Below are 24,193 nucleotides of genomic sequence, written 5' to 3'. Positions count from 1 at the left end.
ATGACACAGGAGAAAATATTCATTATATATTGTTACGACAACTTTTAAATAGCAAGCACTGTGTGATCCTATTTAAAAAAAAAAACCCAAATATATATGTATGAGTGGTAGTTTGGTCTGTGTGTCAACTTGGCTGGGCATGGTTGAGTGGCTGGGCAGCTGGTAGTAGTCATTCCTGTGATGAGACTGGCAATCAACTCCATGGTGGCATCTACCACAAGCAGCTGAGTAGCTGCCTTTGTGATGTGATCTGCTTCCTGTATATGAGGAGAAGCTTTGGGAATGGTGTCTAGCTTTTGGCACGCTTGGACCCTGCATGTAGCTGTGTTGTTGCTCAGCAGCCTGCTATGCTCTGCCGACCTTGGGACTTACAGTGGACTTAAGTTAATGGCCTGCTGTGTGGATTGGTGACATCGGGACTGTGCCTTTTTACTTGTCAACCTTGGGGCTTCTCAGCCTCAGCAGCCAGCAGCTGTCTGAGTGAAGAAATGCCTCTAGCTCCAGTGGGCTGGGAGCAGGAGGCAGAGTTGGGCCCCAAGGTTGAGGGGCTTTCACCCAGCCCCTAGAGCCTAGCACTTTGAACTTGGACTTAAAGCCTCCAAATTGTAAGAATAAACTCCTGTTTGTTAAGACCATCCCATTTGTGGTATATATTTCCTGTCAGAGCGGCACTAGGTATCCAGAACAGTATGTATGTAACAAACTTACATAGGGTAGAAGGAAATAGCTAAACATGTTAACAACAATTATCTCTGAGTGATGGGACTGCAGATAATTTTTATTTTCTTTTTGATGCTCTTATGTATTTTCAGATTTTCACCATGCATTATTTACCTTTTTTAAGCATGTATTACTATTAGTAGTATTTACTAATTTTACTTTTTGTTGTTAAAAATATACACAACAGAACTAGAGTAACTGAAGCATAATTTACACACAATAAAATGCACTTATTTTAAGTATACATTTCAATGAATTTTGATAAATGTATACACATACCATGTAACTACCACCTAGATCAAAATAATATTTCCATCACTCCAAATATTCCCTTGTGGCCCTTTATTTATAATCAATCCCTCCAGCCCCAATTACTGAATAATCTTCTGTCACGTTAGATAAGATTTCCCTTTTCTAGAATTTTACATAAATGGAGTCATATAGGATATTACCTTTTTTGTCTGTCTTCTTTCACATATACTGTTTTTGAGATTTATTCCATCTATAGAGTATATTGGCAATCCATTCCTTTATATTGCTATATCAATATAGATATCCTGACTTCTACTCTGCCCCTTCTGCATGGCGTAGTACCTAAGGCATCTGACTGTAAACCAGAAGGCTGGTGGTTCAAACCCACCAGCCACTCCTCAGAAGGAAGGCTGGGCAATCTACTTCCATAAAGATACTACCTTGGAAACCCAAGGAGGGGTCACTATGAGTTGAATTGACTCGATGGGCAGTGAGTTTGGTTTTTCTTTTTCCTTAAGTGTACTCAACTCATTTGATTAACTTTATCTCACTATTATTATTTTTTAAATAATACTTTATTGTTTTTGGTTAAAGTTTACACAATAAATTAGGTTCCCCTTTAATAATTACTACACAAATTGTTCAGTGACATTGGTTACTTTTTTTTACCAATATGTCAACATTCTCAATTCCATTCTGGATGTTTTGTTTCCACTAATCTGGTTTCCCTATCTCCTTACCCTTTCATCTTTGTTTTAGAGTAATTGCTGACCATTTGGTCTCATACAGATGATTTTTCAAAGGTACTTGCTGGCAATACTATTTTAAAGTTACTCACAGTAATACTATTTTAATACTGGTAATACTATTTTATAAACCAATCTGTTATTTTGCCAAAAGGGGTAGTTTCAGTTCAAAGTTTATGAAGTATCTCAGCATGATAGCCTTGAGGAATCCTCTAAGCCTCAACTAGTCCAGTAAGTCTGAAATTTTTAAGACTTTATGAGTTCTCTTCTACATTTTTCTACTCTTCTACTAGGATCCATCTATTGTGGCTCTTTGATCAGAAGAAATGTTAATGGTAGCTGGGCACTATCTATTTCTTCTGGTCTCAGGGTAGATGAGGCTGTGGTTTATGTGGTCTCTTAGTCCTGTATACTAGTTTCTTTTCTGAGTCTTTTGTTTCCTTCTTTCTCTTTTACTTTAGATGAGAAGAGACAGTATTATAACTTAGACGGCTGCCTGTAAGCTTTTAAGACCCCAGACACTCTCACAAAACTAGGATGTTGAACATAAGCTTTCTGAACTCTATTATGCCAACTGACCAAGTTGTCCAGAAAACCAATCCTGTGAAGTATTTGGTTATGTCTAAGAAGTATCTGTAACTGTGCCCCCATGTGCTTTATTATATATATGAATATATATGCATGGACACACACATATAGATACATATATACATGCACACATGTATACAGACCTGTACACATAACTACATGTATAATTTTTTATTGTTGTTGCTGTTGCTGCAAAATTATATATATCCTAGCATTAGCATGTATTATTTTTATAATCAGAAAGAGGTAAAAATAATTTAGAATATATAAATTCTAAGACCGAGCTGGCATAGTTCTAAAGCTCAGGGATAAGTGCTCTACTGTTGTGCAAAGTCCTCAGTCAGGACCTCTGTAGACGCAGGATTTTGAGGAGGTAGGAAATTTGGGGTACAGATCTGGAGTTGGCATGTGCAGGAATTTTTCATATTCTCACCTTGGCCTGTGCCACCTCTTCATTGGTGAGCACAAACAGGACATTCTGGGTCTGAAGCAGAGAAAAGGGCAGATCCAGAAGGGAGATGTACTTGCGCACTACATTCACAGTCTGAAGCGTGAGCACAGAGCACCCTGGTTGGGGGAAGGGGAGGAGATCTTGTTGCTTCCAGGCATGCTTTCCCCTGAGCACCTGCCCTGTCCTTGGCTCAGGGCAGTGGCCATGGACTTGCCAGATGACTCTGTAGAACCAAAGCTGCTCTTTGCTCATCATTCTGGCAGGTGGAAGAGTGAAAGGACCACAGAAGACCTGGTTGGCTACCTTTTAGCCCCTATATTCCCAAGTAAGACATGGTTGGCTGCTAGAGGTTGGTATCTGGCTACTTCAAGATTAAAGGAAATGCGTGAGACAGGGACTTGGTTCTAGTTCTGCCACTAAAGAACTGACAGACTTGGGAAAATCCCTTAATGTTTCTGAGCCATGGTTTTCTCTGTGGCTGAGCTGCCCTCACCCTCCCCTTGGCTGGCTCTCAGTGTATTTGTAAATTTCACTGTGTAAGTTTCTTAGAGGGACAGCAACTATTGGCCTTTTGCAAAATGGACAGGCCTTACCTTTAGGTAACCTCCCTTCTGAGTGTAGGGTCCTGGAGGAGGGAAAAAAGAATAAGAGTAAGAGTTACCTTATTCCTTACAAGACGACCCTTACAGAGCAGTGCTGCCAAGCCTAGGGCCTCTTCCCAGTAGCTTTTCAGGAATTTTATTTTGCATAAATCACCACAAAGACCTCTGGGTACAGCTGAGGGTACCTTGCTTAAGGATAGTCAATCCAGAGGCTAGCCAATGGCTTAGGAAGTGCTTGGTCCAAGCTTTGCCCATTAGGGATGACTCTTCAAAGTTTTTCTCCTGAAATTATACTGGGGGTATGATGGGGAAATACTTGTAAAACGCTCATTGATATTTTTCCCCTGATATTTCCTTTCTCTTTTTTGACGTCCTCCATTCTCACCTTTTGAGGGGTATGGTAGTTAAGGTTGTGTGTGTCAACTTGGCTAGGCCATGCTTTTGAGTGGCATGGCACCTGGATGTAGTTATTCCCCATGATGAGACTGTAATCACCACCATGGTGGAATATGCTGTGAGATGTTAATCAGTGGAAGAGGCATGACATTTGGAGTGTGGCCTGCTTCTAATATACATGGAGAAGCTTTGAGAAAGGTCTCTAGCTTTTCGGCACATTTTGGGCTGTGTTGCCTGCTGATCTTGGGGCTGTTCCTGGACTTAAACTAGTGGCCTGCTTTGATGCCTGCTGATCTGGGATTGACCCATTCACCTACCAATCTTGGGTTATCAGCCTCAGCAGCCAATAGCTGCATGAGTCAGAAGAAGCCTCCAGCTCCAATGGGCCTGGAACAAGAGGCAGAGCTGAAGCCCAAGGATGAGGGGCTTTTACCCAGCTGCTAGAGCCACCACTCTGAATTTGGACTTCTAGTATCCCGAACTGTAAAATAATAAATTCCTATTTATTCCACTTGTGGTATTTTATGTTATAGCAGCACTAGAGAACTAAGAAAGCAGATAATGCCATTCTGTGCTCACTGCCATAAGAGGGAGGAATGAAGCAGGCCCCACAAAAGTGATTTCCAAGTCTCTTCCAGGCTTTGTAGTTGGGATGCCGAGAATAGAGGAGGATGGAATAGAGCAATCCCACCCCACCCTACCCTCACCCCACATATACACATACATGGGAAAGGGTTTCTTGGGAGCAGGGGATAAAGGAGATAATTTGACAGAGAATTGATAAATACATGGGCCTGACTCTCTGGCAGAGGCCTGTGAAGTAGAAAAACCTCAAAAGGGTTTCTGGGTAGAGCCCTGGAGAATTCTGAGCTTGAGGTGGTCCGGACATCTGAGTAAAGCATTGGGAATGCAGGATCTAAGTTAAGTGGAGAGGTAAACGGTGGAGACACACAACTAGAAAATCTGCAGAACTTAAAGCCACAGATGAATCTGTCTTGAGAGAGCCCAGGGTTGGGAAGAGAGCTTTGGGAACATGAACATGGAAAGGGTCCTTGGTAAGAGGAAAGCCAGGAGGACCCAGAGAGTAGCCAGAGAGGTCAGGGGAAGGAGGACAAACAAGTGGAAGAAGTTAAAGATACACTGATAGGGGGACAGGCAGGGTCAAATGCCAAAGAAAGGTCAATAAACTTAACTAATCTAGTAGCCAGAAGATCCCTGTGACTACAGAGAATAATTTCAGCAGACTGTGGGGATCAGAAGGTGGGCCCAGAGGGAAGGGAGAAGGAAGGACACAGAAGTAATTGACTGTAGGTAGGATGGAATGGAGGGAGCACCATCACCTGCTGCTTGTGTGTGTTGGCTAGGGGCTGGAAGCCCTCGGGAAGGATTTGGAATAATCCCTGGAGAAGAGGACATGTTGCAACCATAAGACCTCCCCTGCAGTTTGAGCGCAACTCAGACTAAGGAGGGTATGGTGATGGAACGAGCTCATGGAGCTCACAAATGCAACTCAGGGCCAAGAAATGGGAAAGGAAGGAATGGTTCATGAAACAAACCTTGTCCCCTTCACATTTCTGCTGGGCCACTGGATCACACTGGAGCTGCTATTGGGACAGAGGCTCAGATCTGTTATTGAGATGAGCTCCTAGAGGTAACTGAGGGCACCAGGTTGGTCTTGAGTTGTAGAATGGTGATTTGGTGCTTGGAAATGGAATGCCAGCTTTTGGGCTGCCTCTACTAGGACATGTTCCTACAACTTGTGGAGTGGCTGCATTGTCAGCATTTTTTCCCCCTGGTTCTGTATCTGCTTTGGTTTTCCTGGCAGAGGTGTTCCTGGGAACTTCCACATGGAGCCCAAGCAACCATCTATAGCAGAAAATGTATAAAAGAAAGGGCTAGAGGGCATGTGGAAAGGTAGAGAAGAATATGTACTTATTACGTTCTGTTTACTGCTTAGATGTTTCATATTATTATCTCATTTCTCAAAAACAACTTGACAGTTTAGGTGGGAATACTCCTCTTATCTTTCACATGACATAACTAAAGCTCAAAGAGGTCAAGTAATTTCCAAGGCACACAGTTTACTTACTACTGAAGCAGCAATGAGGTGCCACTCAGCATTAGGAAAGGAGATGAGAGATCAAGTTACAGTTCTGCTTTGTATTTTACCTCTGGGTAAAATTACTGCGATTTTCTGAATGTGCATGTTCAGCAATGGCTCTAAGAAGCCCAGAGTCTGAAGTCCTCACCTCCCCCATGACATCTGGTGATCCCTGTTTCTAGCTGACGACTGCAGATGGACTTCTGCTGCTAGGTAAAGCTGTTAGTCACTCTGGGAATGATGGAGAGTAGTTTCACCTCTGCACAGAGTGAGCTGCAAGGTGGTTCTGGTTTCAAATATGGGAAGGACAAACATGACTGAGGCTGACAAAAATGGAAATACCTATGGGAAGATGGGAGAAAGAGAAGCAACAAGCTCAGGGAAAGAAGGAGAGGATTCCTAAGGATGAAGGCCTAGCAGGGGTCCGGCATAAGTGGATGGAGGGTAGAAGGCTAAGTAAGAACTGAGAAGCAGATCCCAAAACAGCTACGATGCTAGTAATCAGGGAAATGACTGAGAAGAACCATAAAATCTAAACCATTTTCTGAGGGAAACGCACATAGCAGGTGGGGAGCTACAAAGAGGTATGAACGAGAGAGCTCAGGGGGCTTTTATGGAAAACTATATAAGACATTGGCATAGGAAGTTTTTTTTTGGGGGGGTGGGTGGGAGAAGGACGTGAGATGCTCCTAGGCGAAATGGCAACTACGAACTCCCCCAGGAGCATAGGTGTGAGGGAGTGGGGAAAGGCTATGTAAGGCCATTTTCAAAGTAGCATGGACAATAAGTTGAATAGATCTTGGCATATCAATAAATGGTTTATCTCAAGCACAGATCTGGAAATATTGAGAACCATTGAAACTTCTGCCTCTTCTGAGAAAAATGGCCCTAGGTAGCTCTGTCTGCATGAAGCTGTCCACTTAGATTCTTTCTGGAATGAAGTGAGGACACCTCAGCGGTGCCAGGACCAGCAATCTGGCGCAGTGTAAACTGGGTGAAAATGAAAAGATCAGCGTGCACCTGATATGAGGCTGAACTATTGCTCCATTCTCCATGGGCCTGTAGTCCATAGTCTCTGAGTAATCATATGGTTGGAAAGAAGCTTCTGGACTACCTCATTTTTTCATATATCTTCATAAAAAATCACATCTCTGACTACAACTAGGAGATGTCTCTTTTCAGGATCTGAAGGGGCTTAATACAACTAGCAACACAGCTCTACAATGTGGCCCGTGTGTTCTTGTTGGGTGTTGTCAAGTTGGTTTTCCTTTCATAACACCACCATGTGACAGAGTAGAACTTTGGCTATAATATTTTCAGAAGCAGATTGCCAGGTTTTTCTCCCCTAGGGCTACTGGGTAGGTCTGAACTGTCAATGTTTTGGCTAGCAGTTGAGCACTTAACCATTGTGCCACAAGGGTTCCTTGCAGAGTCTTGTACAAATCCTTAAAGTCTTATACATGTGTTACAAAAGGCTACAAATTTCCCCTAAAAGTTTTCTGTGGCCAAAACAAAGAGGGAAATAAAATCAGTTAACCCACTTGCAATACCCATGGAGTAAAAAAGTTTGGCTATTTAGCAGGAGATAAGCATTCCTACTAATAAGGCTTGAAATAAATTTCTCCCAGAGAGGACACATGGCCAACAATAGCTCTAATAATTCAACAGTATGTTTCATGGAGATCAGATAATGAATGGAAACCTCATACTCTAAGCAAATGGACAAACCTTCCACCTATGTTACCCAGAGAATCATACCTCACACCTGCATGAACAGCAATGTGATTGATGTGACCACTTACTCCTCTGGCATCAAAAGTCACCACCTGTAGAGAAATAGAGGATTTCAACCATGCCTGTCTTAATGCTTTCCAAAGAGGGGGGAAAAAAATCTCAGTTTCAAAGTGACGGCTTTCACTCCCTTTGGAAGGAAAGGAGAAAGAAGGACCTACAACTTTTCAAATTCTCAGTGAGACTCTCTGGACTGACTTCTGAGCCACTCACTGGTAAGTAACTATTGGTTTGTATGATTGTACAGAGACTATTTCCATGGGCTTTATGGTTTACTCTTGCTCCTGGCTTATGGAGCAGAATGGAATTCAGCTATGATAGAATCTTGGGTTCAGAATATCTTTGTTGCATAATAATCTGTTTAGCCACTGGCATGTCCAGTTTTCCACAATGGCTGGATACTCATATAGATACTCCTGATTTATTTGGTCTCTTCCTTATGCCATACTGAAGGTACAGAAGCTTTGAGACACATTGTCCACATGCACCTGGAGTTGAGTTAATGGAAAAATTGTATTTACTCATAGATTGCCTCAATTTCCATCTCCACAGACTTATTAGTATCTGTTTATTAACTATAAGCTCCGTCTAGGTTCTAACATTTCATTTCTACACAGATGGATTAAAAAAATAAAAAAAATAATAATAATAGTAATCATAAAAGGATAGCTTGAACAATAAAAATGTAAGGAAAACCAAGACTCAAGAAAACGAATAGTAATAGTTGGTCAGGTGTGATAGAAAGAGGCAAGGAAAGAAGGTGACTAGGCATCATGGATGAAAGGATTTGGAAATGGGATTGGAATAGGCTGGGAAGAGATTCTTTGTTTTAAACTGTAAAAACTGTAAAACGTGATGGCTTCATGTACAGAAAACTTTGTACAGCAGCTAATGTTTATTGCTCACAAGGTACTATTATTAATCCTATGCTACCAGGTAGAACAACAGTTCTTTCTTCTTACTAGAGTAGGGTAGGAAAGAGTATTTGGGGACTGGTCCTAGGGAAGCCACTCTAAGGGAACAAGGTAACTCTCCCAAAGGGTACTACAGCACATGTCACACACCTTATTAATTTATTCCACTCTGTCTTGAAGATCACTTCTGGCTAGGTATATAGGCTGTGGAGCCCAGAGAAGTCCTGACTTTGTGGGCTGCGCAGGAAGGCAGAAAGCCGAGGCAAGTCCAGGCAGCAAAGCTGGACATTTGACTCCTAACCTCATGAATCTAACTTGAGCACCTTCAAGCTCAGGCCCTTTGGGAACATGCAGCTGGAGATGTGAGCCTGCAAGCTGCTGGTGACTATTTTTCTTACTAGAAGAAAGAACAAAGCCAAGGCAGAGTACAAGATGGAGAAGAGGAGGGGGCATATTTGTATCTCATCCCTTCTATGATGAGAGTGAGCCAGTTTGGGGGCCTTTTTTGCCAATATGTACTAAGTTTCAGTTATATTTCTGTCATTAGAAAACAAAAATGGCCTGACTAATAATGTATCAGAAAATCTGCTCTTAAGAAGGGTCTAATAATAAATCAATTTGTTCAGTGAATTCATCAGTGATAAAAGCCTAATATGTTCTTCTGTTAGGAGGATTTGTATTTTAATTAGGATTATTTAAAAAAAAACTTTACCAAATGAATGGAGCTTAAATGGTGGGCTTTTAGGTAATAACCCTTGAAGGATTTTTTTAGTGAGGTAGACAGCTTCTTGGCAGCCTTAAAATCTACTATTGGCCAAGACAGGACTGGAATCCTAGCAGAGCTGCAATAGGTGTGGCTAGGCTTATCTGCCTTTGCAGGTAAATATGAACTGTAGTAATGGTGCTGTCCTGATAGTAACTACTATTTTCTTCCTGTAGTTGGTATGAATTTATCCTCATGTGTTATTTGGTGTGAGAAATTGAGGATTTACGATCCTAGATTTACTACTTGCCTGTTTGGGCAAATTGCTTAGCTTCTGAAAACCTCAGTTTCCTCAAAATAAAATGAGAACTATAAAACCATTTAGCTCTAAAGTTAAAATGATACTCTAAGTGTGAAAATGCTTGGTAAAGGGCAAAGTTCTATACAAATGGGAGTCTTAGTGCAATATCCTGGGAGCTCTGGTGGCATAGTGCCAAAAGCATATGACTGCTAACCAGAAGGCTGGCAGTTCAAACCCACCAGGCACTCCTCGGAAGGAAGATTGGGCAACCTACTTCCACAGAGATACTGCCTCGGAAACCCAAGGAGGGATCGGTATGAGTTGGACCTAACTCGATGACAGTGAGTCAGTAGTTAGTGCAATATCCTAGTGACCTGAGTTTTTGGGTAGCAGGATAGAGGTGGGGGAGTGAGGATGGTTAACAAGGGTGTAGTTTAGAAAAATCCTCTGCCTCTCCCTGAGCACTGATAATCAACTTAGTCTCAAAAAAGATCTATAGGATATCAAAAGATGTGTTTGTTCCACTTTAGAATTAAGAAAGAACATTGGAGGTTTTGGCCTCTTTATCAAGTTTGTCTGAAGGATGTGGGAGTGGGAGATAGTCACAAACAAAGGTTGCAGAATCCAACTGATGGACTGGGACTCAAGCCTTCTCTTCAGGGAGGATGTTCCCTTACCAGGTTGATGCCATTAGCTTCTATGTGCTGGAGGAGGAGGCTGGCCACATGCTCAGTGTCCCACTGTACACCTGGGTCATCTGGGAAAGCCCTAGAAGGAGAAGCACATCTTGAACACCTTTTCTAATTAGGTAAAAAATTATCACCAAGCTCTTGCAGGTCTGTGCTCAGTTTGTGACAGGAATTATGAGGAGGAGGTCCCTACCCTTACAGTACCTAGAGTTTAGTTAAAGAGATAAGATTTATAAACATGAAACAATTCGAAATCAATGCACAATTCTACACAATGTACTTTGGGAACTTTGTGCTGTGCTTGTTGCTAAGGGGGAAGAAACAGACATCAATGAGACAATTATTAGTCTATAAGTTGGGAGCCAGATGTGTTAACAACTAATCTGGACACAAGGCAGAATGACTAACATCTTTATAAAAATAATATTAATAGTACTTTAATTGAAAATACAAAAGTGTATCACTTCATTTAACCCCATGGAAACCTCTTGAAGGAACTTTTATGAATAATGCAAAGCTGCTTGCTTGCAAAGTTTCTTGGATTTGAACCAGGTTTTCTGACCGCAAAGCCAAAATGTTTTAGTATGAAGGAGCTAGCACCAGGGATACTGTGGAAAATCTTGAATGCCTGATCAAGAGGAATTTCCATTTGATCACCACAGCAATGCTGCCATACCAGATATATCAGGTTACAGAGGTGATATTTACAATCCAAAGTCCCCCCAAATAATTGAAATAATAATTAGCGCATCAGGGGCTGCATCACATTGTGGATCTCAGGAGCACAGGTCTCTGCTAGATTAAGATGCATCATTATCTGTGTCTCCAACTGGTCACATCACAGACCAATCTCATACTCCCACTTGCTGAAGTCCTTCTGGTTCCTCTTTAGTATATAGATCATCACATATCTGACTCCCTGTTTTGAAGATATTATTCACAGTCTTATAAATACCTATCCATCTCTCTTCTGCTCAGGTCCTGTGGCAACACCAATAATGCTACTTAAGAGAACATGGTCTCTCCATGACCATGTATAGGGTTGGCAGATGATGTTTCTACAAGTGTATTTTTATGTGCTGTAAGAATGCCCAGGTATATAGTAGAGCTGACAAGGGAGAAAGATGTGGTGACTTCTTGGTCACAGCCAGCTATCGAAAGGGAGTGAGCAGTTAGACCTGTAGGCTCAGGACCATGGTCGCAGGGGACATCAAGCTCATTGACATAACATACTACACAAAAACATTTTTCCACATCCTACTTTGGGGAGTAGTGACTGGGCTCTTAAAAGCTTGCAAGTGGCGGCTGTTTAGATGCAACCATGGGTCTCTCCTCATCCAGAGCAAAAAACAATGAAGAAAACAATGAAGAAAACCATAGATGCATTGAAACAATTAGTCCAAGGGACTGAGACACCACGTGGCCTATATGATCATGAGACCAGAAGAACTAGATGGTGGCTGGCTACCAATGCCAACCACTCAGAGGCGGGGACCTATGTAGGAGATCCTGGATAGAGTGGGAGAACAATGTGGAAGAAAACTCAAAATCATAGGGGGAAAAAAAAAAAGAGACCAGGTTTGTTGGTCTGATAGAGGCTGGTGAAACCCCTGAGACTATGGCCCCTAGCTGCCCTTCAGGTCTAGAATTGAACTCATTCCTGTGGCTTCCAGCCAAATAATAGACAGGCACATGGGCTGAACACTTATATCAGGCAGATACACTCCTTGGAGAGATCAATCATGGGAGAACAGAAGGGCAATGTATGCATAGGGAGACTGCTTGGGGGGCAGGAGTGCATGGGAGGAAAGGGCACAGGAAAGAGGTAACTATGGGGAGGAAGTGGGGAGAGAGCTGTTACAATGTGGGAAATTGCAGTCAATGTCATGAGACAAAATATGTATGAACTGCTGTATGGAAAATGAATTTGCTCTGTAAACTTTCGCCCAAATCACAATAAAAAATTGAAAAAAAATAAGAGAGAATGTGGGCTCTCTTTGCTTCCCACTGTACAGGTTGCTGTAATCTCTGTACCACCAGAGACAAACAGTTAACCAACCCAAGAAACCCATTGCCATCGAGTTGATTCTGACTAATAACGACCTTATTGTTGTTGTTGTTATGTGCCGTCGAGTTGGCCCCGACTCATAGTGACCCCTCCTTGGGTTTCCGAGGCAGTATCACTACGGAAGTAGGATTGCCCAACCTTCCTTCCGAGGAGTGGCTGGTGGGTTTGAACCGCCAGCCTTCTGGTTAGCAGTCAAGTGCTTTTAGCCACTATGCTACCAGAGCGCCCAACGACCTTATAGGACAGAGTAAAACTGCCCCACAGGATTTCCAAGGCTGTATTCATCACTGAAGCAGTCTGCCACATCTTTCTTCCATAGACCTGCTGGTGGGTTCAAACTACTGACCTTTTGGTAAACAGCCAAGTGCTTAACTACTGCACCACCAGAGCTCTGTTTTCTATAGACAAAGGCCATTAAATAACTTTCTTAGGACTTTAGGCAAAGGAGAACCACTGGAGGTTTCTGAGAAGGAAAACAACATAAACCTCAGCACTAAATAATGTAACCCCCTGTCGTTACCAACCTCTACCAAAGTCCTATGCTCCTTTCTCTAGAGGGAGTTTTACACTTTTCTAAGCACTGTCCTGTCAGCCATGCCACTTACTCCTGCACAGTAAGCAGGACAGCCAGCCATTGGGAATAGGAGGAAAGTAGACACCAGTAACAAGTCCACCCTTGTTCCCTGCAAATGGGGCTGAGTATAGTATCTGTAATATGACCTACTGAGCTCAGACTGCTAAAGGATAAATAGAGATAGGAATCATGGATAGTCAGTGACAACAGCCATATTCACATTCCTAAGTGGGAGGTCCACATAAATGTATTGAAGTATCATTTTGGAAATCAAATATATCAGTAATATTCACATGGAACTTCAGCACAGAAGTTAACAGAAGAAGTGTGAAATAGCGGGTAGGATAGTAGTTGGTTAGGCCTACTAATTCTCAGTTCTAGAGTGCTGAAAGAGGAATCCCACAGGAGTGGGAAGGTCACTGCCACCTTCCATCTATCTTCAGAGGACTGGAATCTGCTCACGGCGCCCCTCCTTGGGTTTCCGAGGTGATATCTCTATGGAAGTAGATTGCCCAATCTTCCTTCTGAGGAGTACCTGGTGGGTTTGAACCTTCTGGTTTGCAGTCAAATGCCTTAGGCACTATGCCATCAGAGCTCCCTAACTTAAGAGGGAAGTTAACAGGAAGAGCTATTACTCCGTCTTTTTCCAGTGGCTCTACCTGCTGACCATGGGTAAAAGCGCCAATAAATTTTAATTATTTGTAGCACTTTGGATTGTAAATATTCCCTCTGCAACCTACCACATCTGATATGGCATCACTGCTTTTGTGATCAAATACAAATTCCTCTTGAGCAAGCATTCAAGATTTTCCACAGTCTATCACCTATTTTTAAGGAGCTGTAGTGGTGCAGTGGTTAAGGCATTTGGCTATGCACCAAAAGGTTGGCAGTTCAAATCTACTAGCTGCTCCATGGGAGAGAGATGAGGCAGTCTGCTTTCCTAAGATTTACAGACTTGGAAACCCTATTGGGGGCAGTTCTACTCTGTCTTATAGGGTCACAATGAGTTGAAATGGACTCAATGGCAATGGTTTGGTTTTTCATCCCGTTTTGATCCACTTCATTTCTCTTTCTTTGGGAGATCAAATAAGATAACCATGTAGAAGCCTTTAAAACCATAAAGAGATGTATACATGTCAAAGAGGTGGTTGTTACTGTTTCATTTGCCTAATTTAAGCCCCTTCAAAAAGAAAGAAAGAAAAAGACACCTTCCACCTTTGCTCTGGTGCTCTTGAAGTCCCTTGCAGAGCTCTTTGAGGACTGCCTATACCAGTGATCAGAGGTTTCAAAGTTGGTGTAGGTACCCCAGGAGGTGTGTACGACAGTCCACTAAGGCAAAGCAAAAAACTACTAAAATTCCTACTTCTTTCCCCATTTTTATTTCTATTTTGTAGCTATTTTATAAGCCATTATAATAACCACACAAATACGGAGACACATGCATTTTATTTTACTTGTGTTTTGTAACCACAAACCAGATTCACTGCCTCGAGTCGATTCTGACTCATAGTGACACGCTTTGGGTTTCCAAGGCTGTAAATCTTTATGGAAGTAGATCACCCATCTTCCTTCTGTGGAGCAGCTGGTGGGTTTGAACTGTTGACCTTCTGGTTAGCCCCCAAATGCCTTATCCACTACACCACCAGAACTCCTTTATTTGTGTTATATATATATATATATATATTTAATTCTTGATTCTCCAACCTATTATAAGTGCCCTGAGAGCCAGATACTATGGTAGCCATTTAACAGTCACAATCCAGCCAACAAGAGAAACCACCAGGTATTTCAGAAAGAATTTAACACAGTGAATTGTTTAACCAATTGCTGGGGACAGCTGAGAAGCCAAGCAGAGGACAATGAAGCAATGTAGAGATTTGTTGTTGTTGTTATGTGCCGTCGAGTCGGCCCTGACTCATAGCGACCCCTCCTTGGGTTTCTGAGGCAGTATCACTACGGAAGTAGGATTGCCCAACCTTCCTTCCGAGGAGTGGCTGGTGGGTTTGAACCGCCAGCCTTCTGGTTATGAAGAGATTAGCAACAGCAAAAAGCCACTATAACTTCTAGGGTTGGGACACCAAGAGCCAAAAGGCAAGACTGATGGTGGGAACCAGAATGGCAGGAGCCAGAGTCATGGAAAACACTCAGTGACTGATGAAGCTGCCACCCAAGGTGGAGAAAAGGGTCCCCCCTGTCTAGTGGCTGAAATTAACCAGAAGCCAGATGGCACAGGAACCTGGGAAACATACTTACCACTGGTACAGAGTAAAGGAATTATATGACTATAAACACACCCAAAATCAAACTCACTGTCATTGAATCCATTCCAACCCATAGCGACTCCATTGGGTTTCCAAGGCTGCAAATCTTTATGGAAGCAGAGTGCCTCATCTTTCTTCCACAGAACAGCTGAGGGCTATGAACTACCGACCTTTTGGTTAGCAGCCAAATGACTTAGCCACTGCATCATCAAAAATCCTTAAATACTGCAACTTTAGGCTTGTATTTTTCTTCAGTTCTTTTGGCTTGAGAAATGCCAAGCATGTTCTTTCCTTTTGGTTTTCTAACCAAAAGATGGGAGCTCTGGTAGCGTAGTACCTAAGGCATTTGACTGCTAACCAGAAGGCTCCTCGGAAGGAAGATGGGACAATCTACTTCCGTAGTGATACTGCCTCAGAAACCCAAGGAGGGGTTGCTATGAGTCGGGTCTGACTCGACAGCACATAACAACAACAAAAACAACAACCAAAAGATGACTTGAAACACTGCTGAAGTTTAAAGACTACAGCTTTCACTATGGATTACATCTCAACATAAAGAAAAATTCTCACAACTGGACCAATAAGCAACATCATGGTGAACTGACAAAAGATAGAAGCTGTCAAGGATTTCATTTAATTTGGATCCACAATCAACACCTATGGAAGCTTACTGCATTGGGCAAATCTGCTGCAAAAGACCTTTTTAAAGTGTTAAAGAGCAAACATGTCACTTTGAAGACTAAGGTGAACCTGACCTAAGCCATGGTATTTTCAATAGCCTCATTTGCATGTGAGAGCTGGACAATTAATGGCAAAGACTGCAGAAGAACAGATGCATTTGAATTGTGGTGTTGGCAAAGAATACCGAATGTACCATGGACTGCTAGAAGAATCAACAAATCTGTCTTGGAGGAAGTACAGCTGGAATGCTCCTTAGAAGCAAAAATGGCCAGACTTTGTCTCTTGTACTTTGATCATGTTGTCAGAAGGAACCAGTCCCTGGAGAAGGATATCATGCTTGGTAAAGTAGGAACAAACAAAACACCCCCACCAAACTCACTGCCATCAAGTCAGTTCTGACTCATAGCGACCCCTCTTTGGCTTTCAAAGGTGGTAAATCTTTACAGAAGTAGATTGTCCAATTTTCCTTCTGCGAAGTGGCTGATGGGTTTGAACTGCCAACCTTCTGGTTAGCAGTCAAATGCCTTAAGCATTATGCTACCAGTGGTAAAAAAAAAAGAGTGAAATAGGGGAAGACTCTCAATGAGATAGACTGACACAGTGGCTGTGATGATGGGCTCAAGCATGGCAACAACTGCGAGGATGGCACAGGACTGGACAGTGTTCCATTCTATTGTATGTAGGGTTGCTATGAATTGGAACTGACTTGACAGCACCTAACACCAACATTGCCTAGAATATTGATCTTTATCCTTTCCATTTCATTTCTGACAACTTCCAATTTTCCTAGATTCATACTTTGTACATTTAATGTTCTGATTATTAATGGATGTTTCCAGCTGTTTCTTCTCATTTTGAGTTGTGCCACACCAGGACATGAAAGTCCCAAATCTTTACTCCACCCATCATTAAGGTTGACTTTACTTTGAAAAGGCAGCTCTTTCCCAGTCATATTTTGAATGCCTTCCAACCAGAGAGGCTCATCTGGCACAATGTTAGACAATGTTCCACTGTTACTCATATGGTTTTCACTGTCTTTCTTTTCTTTTTTTAAATTTTTATTTTAAGAGTTTGTTTTACATTCAACATTACGTGTAAATTTAGTTTCACTCACCATTTACCATGCCCAACCCTAACCCAGTATCCTCCCCTCCCTGCCCAGTAACCCATCCCCTGTGCCCCTAATAGTTATGCACTCCTGTTTGTCCTGCATTTCCTCCATATGAATGTTGCCCCTTTGGTGCCCCGTGGTCTATTGTTCCAAGGGATGCATTTCCATAGAGTATGTGGGTGTATCACGCTGGGTTGAGTGGTCTGCATGTACATCTTGTTTACTATTGGGCTGAAAGCCAGCCCCCTGGGAGTGACCTTTATTCCAGGTGCAGAATATATCCCAGGATCATAGTATTGGGGGTCTCACCAGACTCCATCTGACCAGTAATTCTGGTCATTACTGAGTTCTTGGTTTTTGCTCTATGTTTTTCCTCCCACTTTATCCAGGATCTCCAGATTTGATCTTTTCCTGAGTGGTTGGCATTGGTAGTCAGGCACCATCTAGTTTTTCTGGTCTCAAGTGCCATCGTGTCATAGGGCTGATTGCTTCCAAATGCCCCCCCCCCCTTTTTTTGCACTTTTCTTCACTTCTGATAGGAGACCATTAGCTGCATCTCAGATGGCTGCTTGAAAGCTTTTAAGACCCCAGTCACTACTCACCAATGTAGAATGAGGAACAAGGCTTTTATGTATTTTGTTGTGCCAATTGAGTCTGGTGTCGCCCAGTACTATGGTGCTGAGACGGTAGATCCACTGGATCTCTCTCCCACAGTGTCTGGGTGTCTGTGAGGGAAGGGATTACTCTATGTCTTCTGTTGTTTCTGTGTCTGCAGTAAGGACTGCAGGTATTTTGTATCACTGGTATCTGTGCAAGATTAGCCTCCACTGAATCTATCCTTCGTCTAGAGTATACTGACCCTCTTCTGATCCTCTCAGGTGTTTATGTGTTTATCTGTAGCCTGGTGTTTGGAGTTAATGATGATGCACTATTGTGGCCACGCTGGTTGATATTAGCATCTGTCATCTACCTCCTTTGTGCACAATTTGGTGTCCTCCCTTTTCCTAATGTTATCATGGTGGTCACAGACTCTTTCCTTACATCCCTCCCCTTACCACATCAGCATGTGGGCCCCAACTAGCCCGAAATTAATCCTTCCCCTTCCCTCCTCACCCTGGTAATAACCTACAAAGTGAGTTCCCTTTCCCAAGCAAACCCTTCTTTGTCTTTTTACAGTAATGGGCTCATACAGTACTTGTCCTTCTGCAATTGACTTTTTTCACTCAGCATAATGTCCTCCAGGTTTATCCACGTTGTGAGATGATTGGTGTATCTGTCATTGCTCTTTAATGTAGCATAGTATTCCATTGTGTACCATAGTTTGGTAATCCACTCATCCGCTGATGGGCATTTAGGTTGTTTCCATCTCTTTGCTATAGTGAACTGTGCTGCAGTGAACACAGGTGTGCATATGTCTGTTCATGTGCTGCCTCTCACCTCTTTAGGATATATTCCTAGTAATGGAATTTCTGGGTGAAATGGTATTTCTATTTTCAGTTTTTTAAGGAAACGCCATACCATATGCCACAGTGGTTGTACCATTTTACAATCGCACCAGCAGTATACAAGAGTTCCAATCTCTCCGCAACCTCGCCAGCATTTGCTACTTTCTGTCCTGTTGAACTTTGCTATTATTGCTGGGGTGAGATGGTATCTCATCATTGTTTTGATTTGCATCTCTCTAATGGTTAATGATAGCGAACAACTCCTCATGTGTTTGTTGGCTGCCAGCCTATCGTCTTTGGTGAAGTGCCTGTTCAAGTCTTTAGCCCATTTATGAATTGGATTGTTTATCTTGGTGTTGAGGTACTGAAGTTTCTGATATATTTTGGAGATAACTCCTTTATCAGATATGTCATAGGTAAATATTTTCTCCCAATCTGTAGGTTCTCTTTTTACCCTTCTGACGAAGTCTTTCAGTGCGCATAAGAACTTATTTTTTTTTAGATATTAGTATGCGTATATATATATATGTATTTTTTTTCCATTATTGTGATTTAGGTGAAAGTTTATAGAGCAAATTCACTTTCTATACAGCAATTCACATAGACTCTGTCTCATGACATTGACTACAATTTACCCCAATGCAACAGCTTCCCTTCTACTTCCTCCTTATAGTTTCCTCTTGCTGTGTCCATCCCTCCATGCACTCCTGCCTCCTGAGCTGTCTCCTTATGAATATATAGCCCTTTTTTCTCCCATGATTGTTCTCTCCAAGGACTTTATCTATTTTAGGTAAATGTTCAGCTGGACAATGAATGAATAAGGAAGACGGAAGAAGAGTTGATGCTTTTGAGTTGTGGTGCTGGCGAAGAATGCTGAAAGTACCATGGACTGCTAAAAGAACTAACAGATCTGTCCTGGAGGTAGTGCACCTGAAATGCTCCTTGGAAGTGAGAATGGCCAGATTTTGTCTCACCTATTTTGGTCATATTGTCAGAAGGGACCATTCCCTGGAGGAGGATGTCATGCTTGGTAGGGTGGAGGGTAGACGAAAGAGGGGGAGGCCTTCAATGAGATGGATTGACAACAGTGGCTGCGATGATAGGCTCAAGTATAGCAGGGATCATGGAGCTGATGTGGGATTGGGCAGTGTTTCGTTCTGCTGTGCATGGGGTCGCTATGAGCCAGAAACAACTCAACGGCACCTAACAACAGGTAAATATTCAACTCATATGCCTGTCTTCTGTATGGCTGGAAGCCAAAGGTGTGGGTTCAATTCCAGACCTAAGGGCAGCTAGGGACCATAGTCTCAGTGGTTCTACCAGCTCTATCAGACCAGCAAACCTGTCCCCCTTTTTTCATTTTTTTCCAAACGATTTTGAGTTTTGTTCCACATTGTTCTCCCTCTCTATCCAGGATCTCCTACACAGATCCCCTTCCTAGTGGTTGACAGTGTTAGCTGGGCATCATCTAGTTCTGGTCTCATAGTTGTATAAGCTGTGGATCACATGGTGTACCAGTCGCTGGGACTAATTGTTTTCATGAATCTTTAGTTTTCTTCATTATTCTTTGCTCTGGACAAGGAGAGACCCATTGCTGCATCTAGATGGCTGCTTGCAAGCTTTTACGATCCCACCTCCAAAGTAGGAGGTGGAACAATGTTTTGTGTAGTATGTTATGCTAATTGAGCTTGATGTCTCATGAGACTATGGTCCAGAGCCCACAGGTTCAACTACTTGCTCCCTCTGGGTAGCTGGCTGTGACCAAGAACTGACTATAACCTTGTCCCCTTCTCAGCTCTACTATACACCTGGGAATTCTTACAGAACATATATATACACTTGTAGAACCACTGTCTTCCAACCCTATACTTGGTCTTGGGTATACTCCCCACTGCACAGACATACCTAATAGTTCAGCCTGTCCACCCATCTATCCACCAGTATACCCACGTTTGCCTTCACTGACAACGCAGTCAAAACGTGGAAAAGCGTTCATCTTTGTGGTCTGCACCTCCCATGTACCTCTGTCTGTCTTCCTCTTCCTTAATGCCACCATGTTGAGCACTCACATTTGCTACAGTGCCCTTCTCTTCACCCAAATCAATACTTATCTCTACCTATCTAACAGTGTTCCCCCCACCTGTAGTTGTTGTTATGTGCCATTGAGTCGGATCCAACTCATAGCGACCCCTCCTTGGGTTTCCAAGGTGGTATCACTACGGAAGTAGATTGCCCAACCTTCGTTCCGAGGAGTGGCTGGTGGGTTTCAACCACTAGCATTCTGGTTAGCAGTCCAGAGCCTTAGGCACTATGCTACCAGAGCTCTCCCTCCCACCCCTAGTAACCAACAAAGAAAATTTCCTTCTACATATATACTTTCCCTTGACTTTTACAATAATGGACTAATCCACTATTTGTCCTGTGATTGACTTATTTCACTCAGCATAATGTCCTCTAAATTCATCTATGTTATGCAGTGCTTTGCAAATTCTACGTTATTCTTTTGGGTTGCATAGTATTACATTGTGTGTATGTACCATAGTTGGGTTATCTATTTCTTAGTAGATGGACACCTAGGTTGTTTCCATCTTTTTGCTATTGTAAATAGTGCTGCAATGAACGTGGGTGAGCATATGTTTGTTCTTGTCATGCGTCCACTTCTTTAGGTTGTATAGCCAGTAATGGAATGGCTGGGTCAAATGGTATTTCTAATTCCAGGATTTTAGGGAATCATCATACTGGTTTCCACAGTGGTTGTACCATTTTACAATCCCACCAACAATGTATAAGAGTCCCAATCTCTCCGCATCCTTGCCAGCATTTGTTATTTTCTGTCTTCTTGAACTTTGCTATTAGTGCTGGGGAAAGATAGTATCTCATTGTTGTTTTGATTTGCATCTCTCTAATGGCTAATGATCATGAGCATTTCTTCATATGTTTGTTGGCTGCCTGAATATCCTCTTTGGTGAAGTGTCTATTCATGTCTTCTGCCATTTTTTAATTGGATTGTTTGTGTTTTTGTTACTGAGGTGTTGGGGTTTTCTACAAAATCTAGTGATAAGTCCCTTGTCAGATATGTCATCGCCAAATATTGTTTCCCAATCTGTAGGTTCTCTTTTGTTTCTTTTGGAGAAGTCTCTGGTAGCACATAAAACTTTAATTTTTAGAAGGTCCCATTCATCTAGTTTCTCTTCTGCTGTTCATGCAAAATAATCTATTTATGCCATATATTAGGGCCCCTAAATTTGCCCGTATGTTTTTCTTGAGGAACTTTATAGTTTTAGGTTTCATATTTAAGTCTTTGATCCATCTGGAGTTAGTTTTTGTGTAAGGTGTGAGGTACAGATCTTGTTTTATTTTTCTGCAAATAGATATCCAGTTTTCCCAGCAACATGTTTTGAACAGACAATCTCTTTCCCACTTAATGGATTTCAGCCTTTTGTCAAAGATCAGCTGACCATAGGTCGATGGATCTATTTCTGGGTTCTCAATTCTATTCCACTGGTCTATGGGTCATTTTGTTGTACTAATATCAGGCAGTTTTGACTACTTTGGCTGTATAGTAGGTTTTGAGATCTGGCAGTGTGAGACCTCCTACTTTATTCTTCTTCTTCAATAGTAATTTGTTTATTCAAGGTCTTTCTTTTCCATATAAAGTTAGTGATTGGTTTTTCCATATTCTTAAAAAATGTTGATGGGATCTGGATTGGGATTGCATTGAATGTATAGATTGCTTTGGGTAGAATTGACATTTTCACAATGTTCAATGTTCCTACCCACGAGCATGGTACGTTCTGCCATTTATGTAGATCTCTTAGGGCTTCTTGAAGTAGTTTTTTACAGTTTTATTTGTACAGGTCTTTTGTGTCCCTGGTAAGATTTATTCCTAAATAGTTAAATTTTTTTGGTAGCTATTGTAAATGGTATTGATTTTCTTATTTCTCTTTCAGCAATCTGTTTGCTGGTGAAGAGGAATCCAACTGATTTTTGGATGTTGATCTTGTATCCTGCCACAATGTTAAATCTCTCAATTAGTTCCAGCAGATATTTAACTGAGTCTCTTGGATTTTCTAGGTATAGGATCATCTCATCAGCAAATAAGGATAGTTTTACTTCTTCCTTACCAATTTGGATGCCTTTGATTTCCCTTTCCTGCCTTATGGCCCTGGCTAGGACTCCCAGTACAATGCTGAATAGAAGTGGTGATAGAGGGCATCCTTGTCTGGTTCTTGTTCACAAGGGGAATGGTTTCAGTCTCTCTCCATTGAGAATAATGTTGGCTATTGGTTTTGCACATATGCCCTTTATTATGTTGAGGAATGTCCCTTCTATTCTTATTTTGCTGAGAGTTTTGATCAGGAATGGGTGTTGGATTTTATCAAATGCCTTTTCTGCATCAACTGATATGATCATGTGGTTCTTTTCCTTTGTTTTATTTATGTGGTGGATGACATTGATTGTTTTTCTAATGTTGAACCATCATTGCATACCAGATATGAACCCCACTTGGTCATAATGAATGATTTTCTTGATATATTGTTGGAGTCTACTGGCTACAATTTTGTTGAAGATTTTTGCATCTATATTCATGAGGGATATTGATCAGTAGTTTTCCTTTTGGGTGAAGTCTTTTCCTGGTTTTGGTATCAAGGTTTTATTTGCTTCATAAAACAAGGTAGGGAGGATTCCATGCTTTTTCATGTTTTGGAAAAGTTTGAGTAGGATTGGTGTCAGTTCTTCTCTGAATGCTTGGTAGAATTCTCTGGTGAAACCGTCTGGGCCAGGACTTTTTTTGTTGGTAATTTTTTGATGACCTGTTCAATTTCTTCTTTTGTTATGGATCTGTTCAACTTTTCCACACCAGTCTGTGTTTCTAAGTGGTGTGTTTGTAGAAATCTGTTATTTATTCCAGATTTTCAAATCTGTTGGAGTACAGTTCTTCATAGTATCCTGATATCCTTTTTATTTCAGTTGGTTCTGCTGTGATGTCACCCATTTCTTTCTTATTGATGTTATTTGTATTCTCTCCCTCTTTTCCTTTGTTAAATTTACCAGTGGTTTGTCAATTTTATAAATCTTTTCAAGAAACAAACTTCTGGTCTTGTTGATTTTTTTCTATTGTCTATTTTCTTTTATTGATTTCTGCTCGAATCTTGATTATTTCCTTTCTTCTGGTGACTGTAGGCTTTTCTTGCTGTTCTTTTTCTAATTGTTGCAGATGTTGATTTAAAATGTTGATTTTGGCTCTTCTTTTTTGATGCATGGATTTATTGTTATAAATTGGCCTCTGATCACTGCTTTTGCTGAGTCCCAATGATTTTGCTATGTTGTGGTTTCATTCTTGTTTGATTCAAGGAATTTGTGAATTTCAATTTTTATTTCTTCTCTTACCCAGACTTTCTTAAGGAGGGTGCTCAGTTTCCATGTGTTTGCTCTTTTTCCGTTGATCTTCTTTTGTTGATTTCTAATTTTATAACAATGTGATCTGAGAAGAAGCTTTGCAGTATTTCAATGTTTTTGAATTTATTCAGGTTGCTTTATGGCCTAACATATGGTCTATCATGGAAAATGTTTCATGTGCACTGGAAAAGAATGTATATTTTGCTGTTGTTGGGTGAAATGCTCTGTAGATGTCTATAAGGTGTATTGTATTGTTTAGCTCTTCTGTAGCTTTGTTGAGTTACTTTCCAGTTGTTCTATCCTTCACTGAAAGTGGTATATTAAAGTCTCCTAGTATGACTGTGAGGAGCTCTGGTAGCGTAGTGGCTAAAGCACTTGACTGCTAACCAGAAGGCTGGC

At 41.6% G+C, this 24,193-nt stretch overlaps 1 protein-coding gene across 1 annotated transcript in view; it reads right to left on the bottom strand.

The window, feature by feature from the left end:
• The window catches only part of PIGL (phosphatidylinositol glycan anchor biosynthesis class L), a 118,844-nt gene that overhangs the window by 12,001 nt on the left and 82,650 nt on the right, over nt 1-24,193 (bottom strand). Inside the window, exons 3-6 of the mRNA XM_007945580.2 lie at nt 10,243-10,333; nt 7,615-7,682; nt 3,351-3,382; nt 2,740-2,873 (exon numbers count right to left, since the gene is read on the bottom strand). Coding sequence (XP_007943771.1) covers nt 2,740-2,873; nt 3,351-3,382; nt 7,615-7,682; nt 10,243-10,333 — 325 coding nt within the window. The remainder of the gene's footprint in view (nt 1-2,739; nt 2,874-3,350; nt 3,383-7,614; nt 7,683-10,242; nt 10,334-24,193) is intronic.

Source organism: Orycteropus afer, unplaced genomic scaffold (assembly GCF_000298275.1).
Source record: "Orycteropus afer afer isolate SDZICR_OR568_19922 unplaced genomic scaffold, OryAfe1.0 scaffold00139, whole genome shotgun sequence".
Lineage (NCBI taxonomy): Eukaryota > Metazoa > Chordata > Mammalia > Tubulidentata > Orycteropodidae > Orycteropus > Orycteropus afer.
This window is presented reverse-complemented; position numbering and strand designations above follow the sequence as displayed.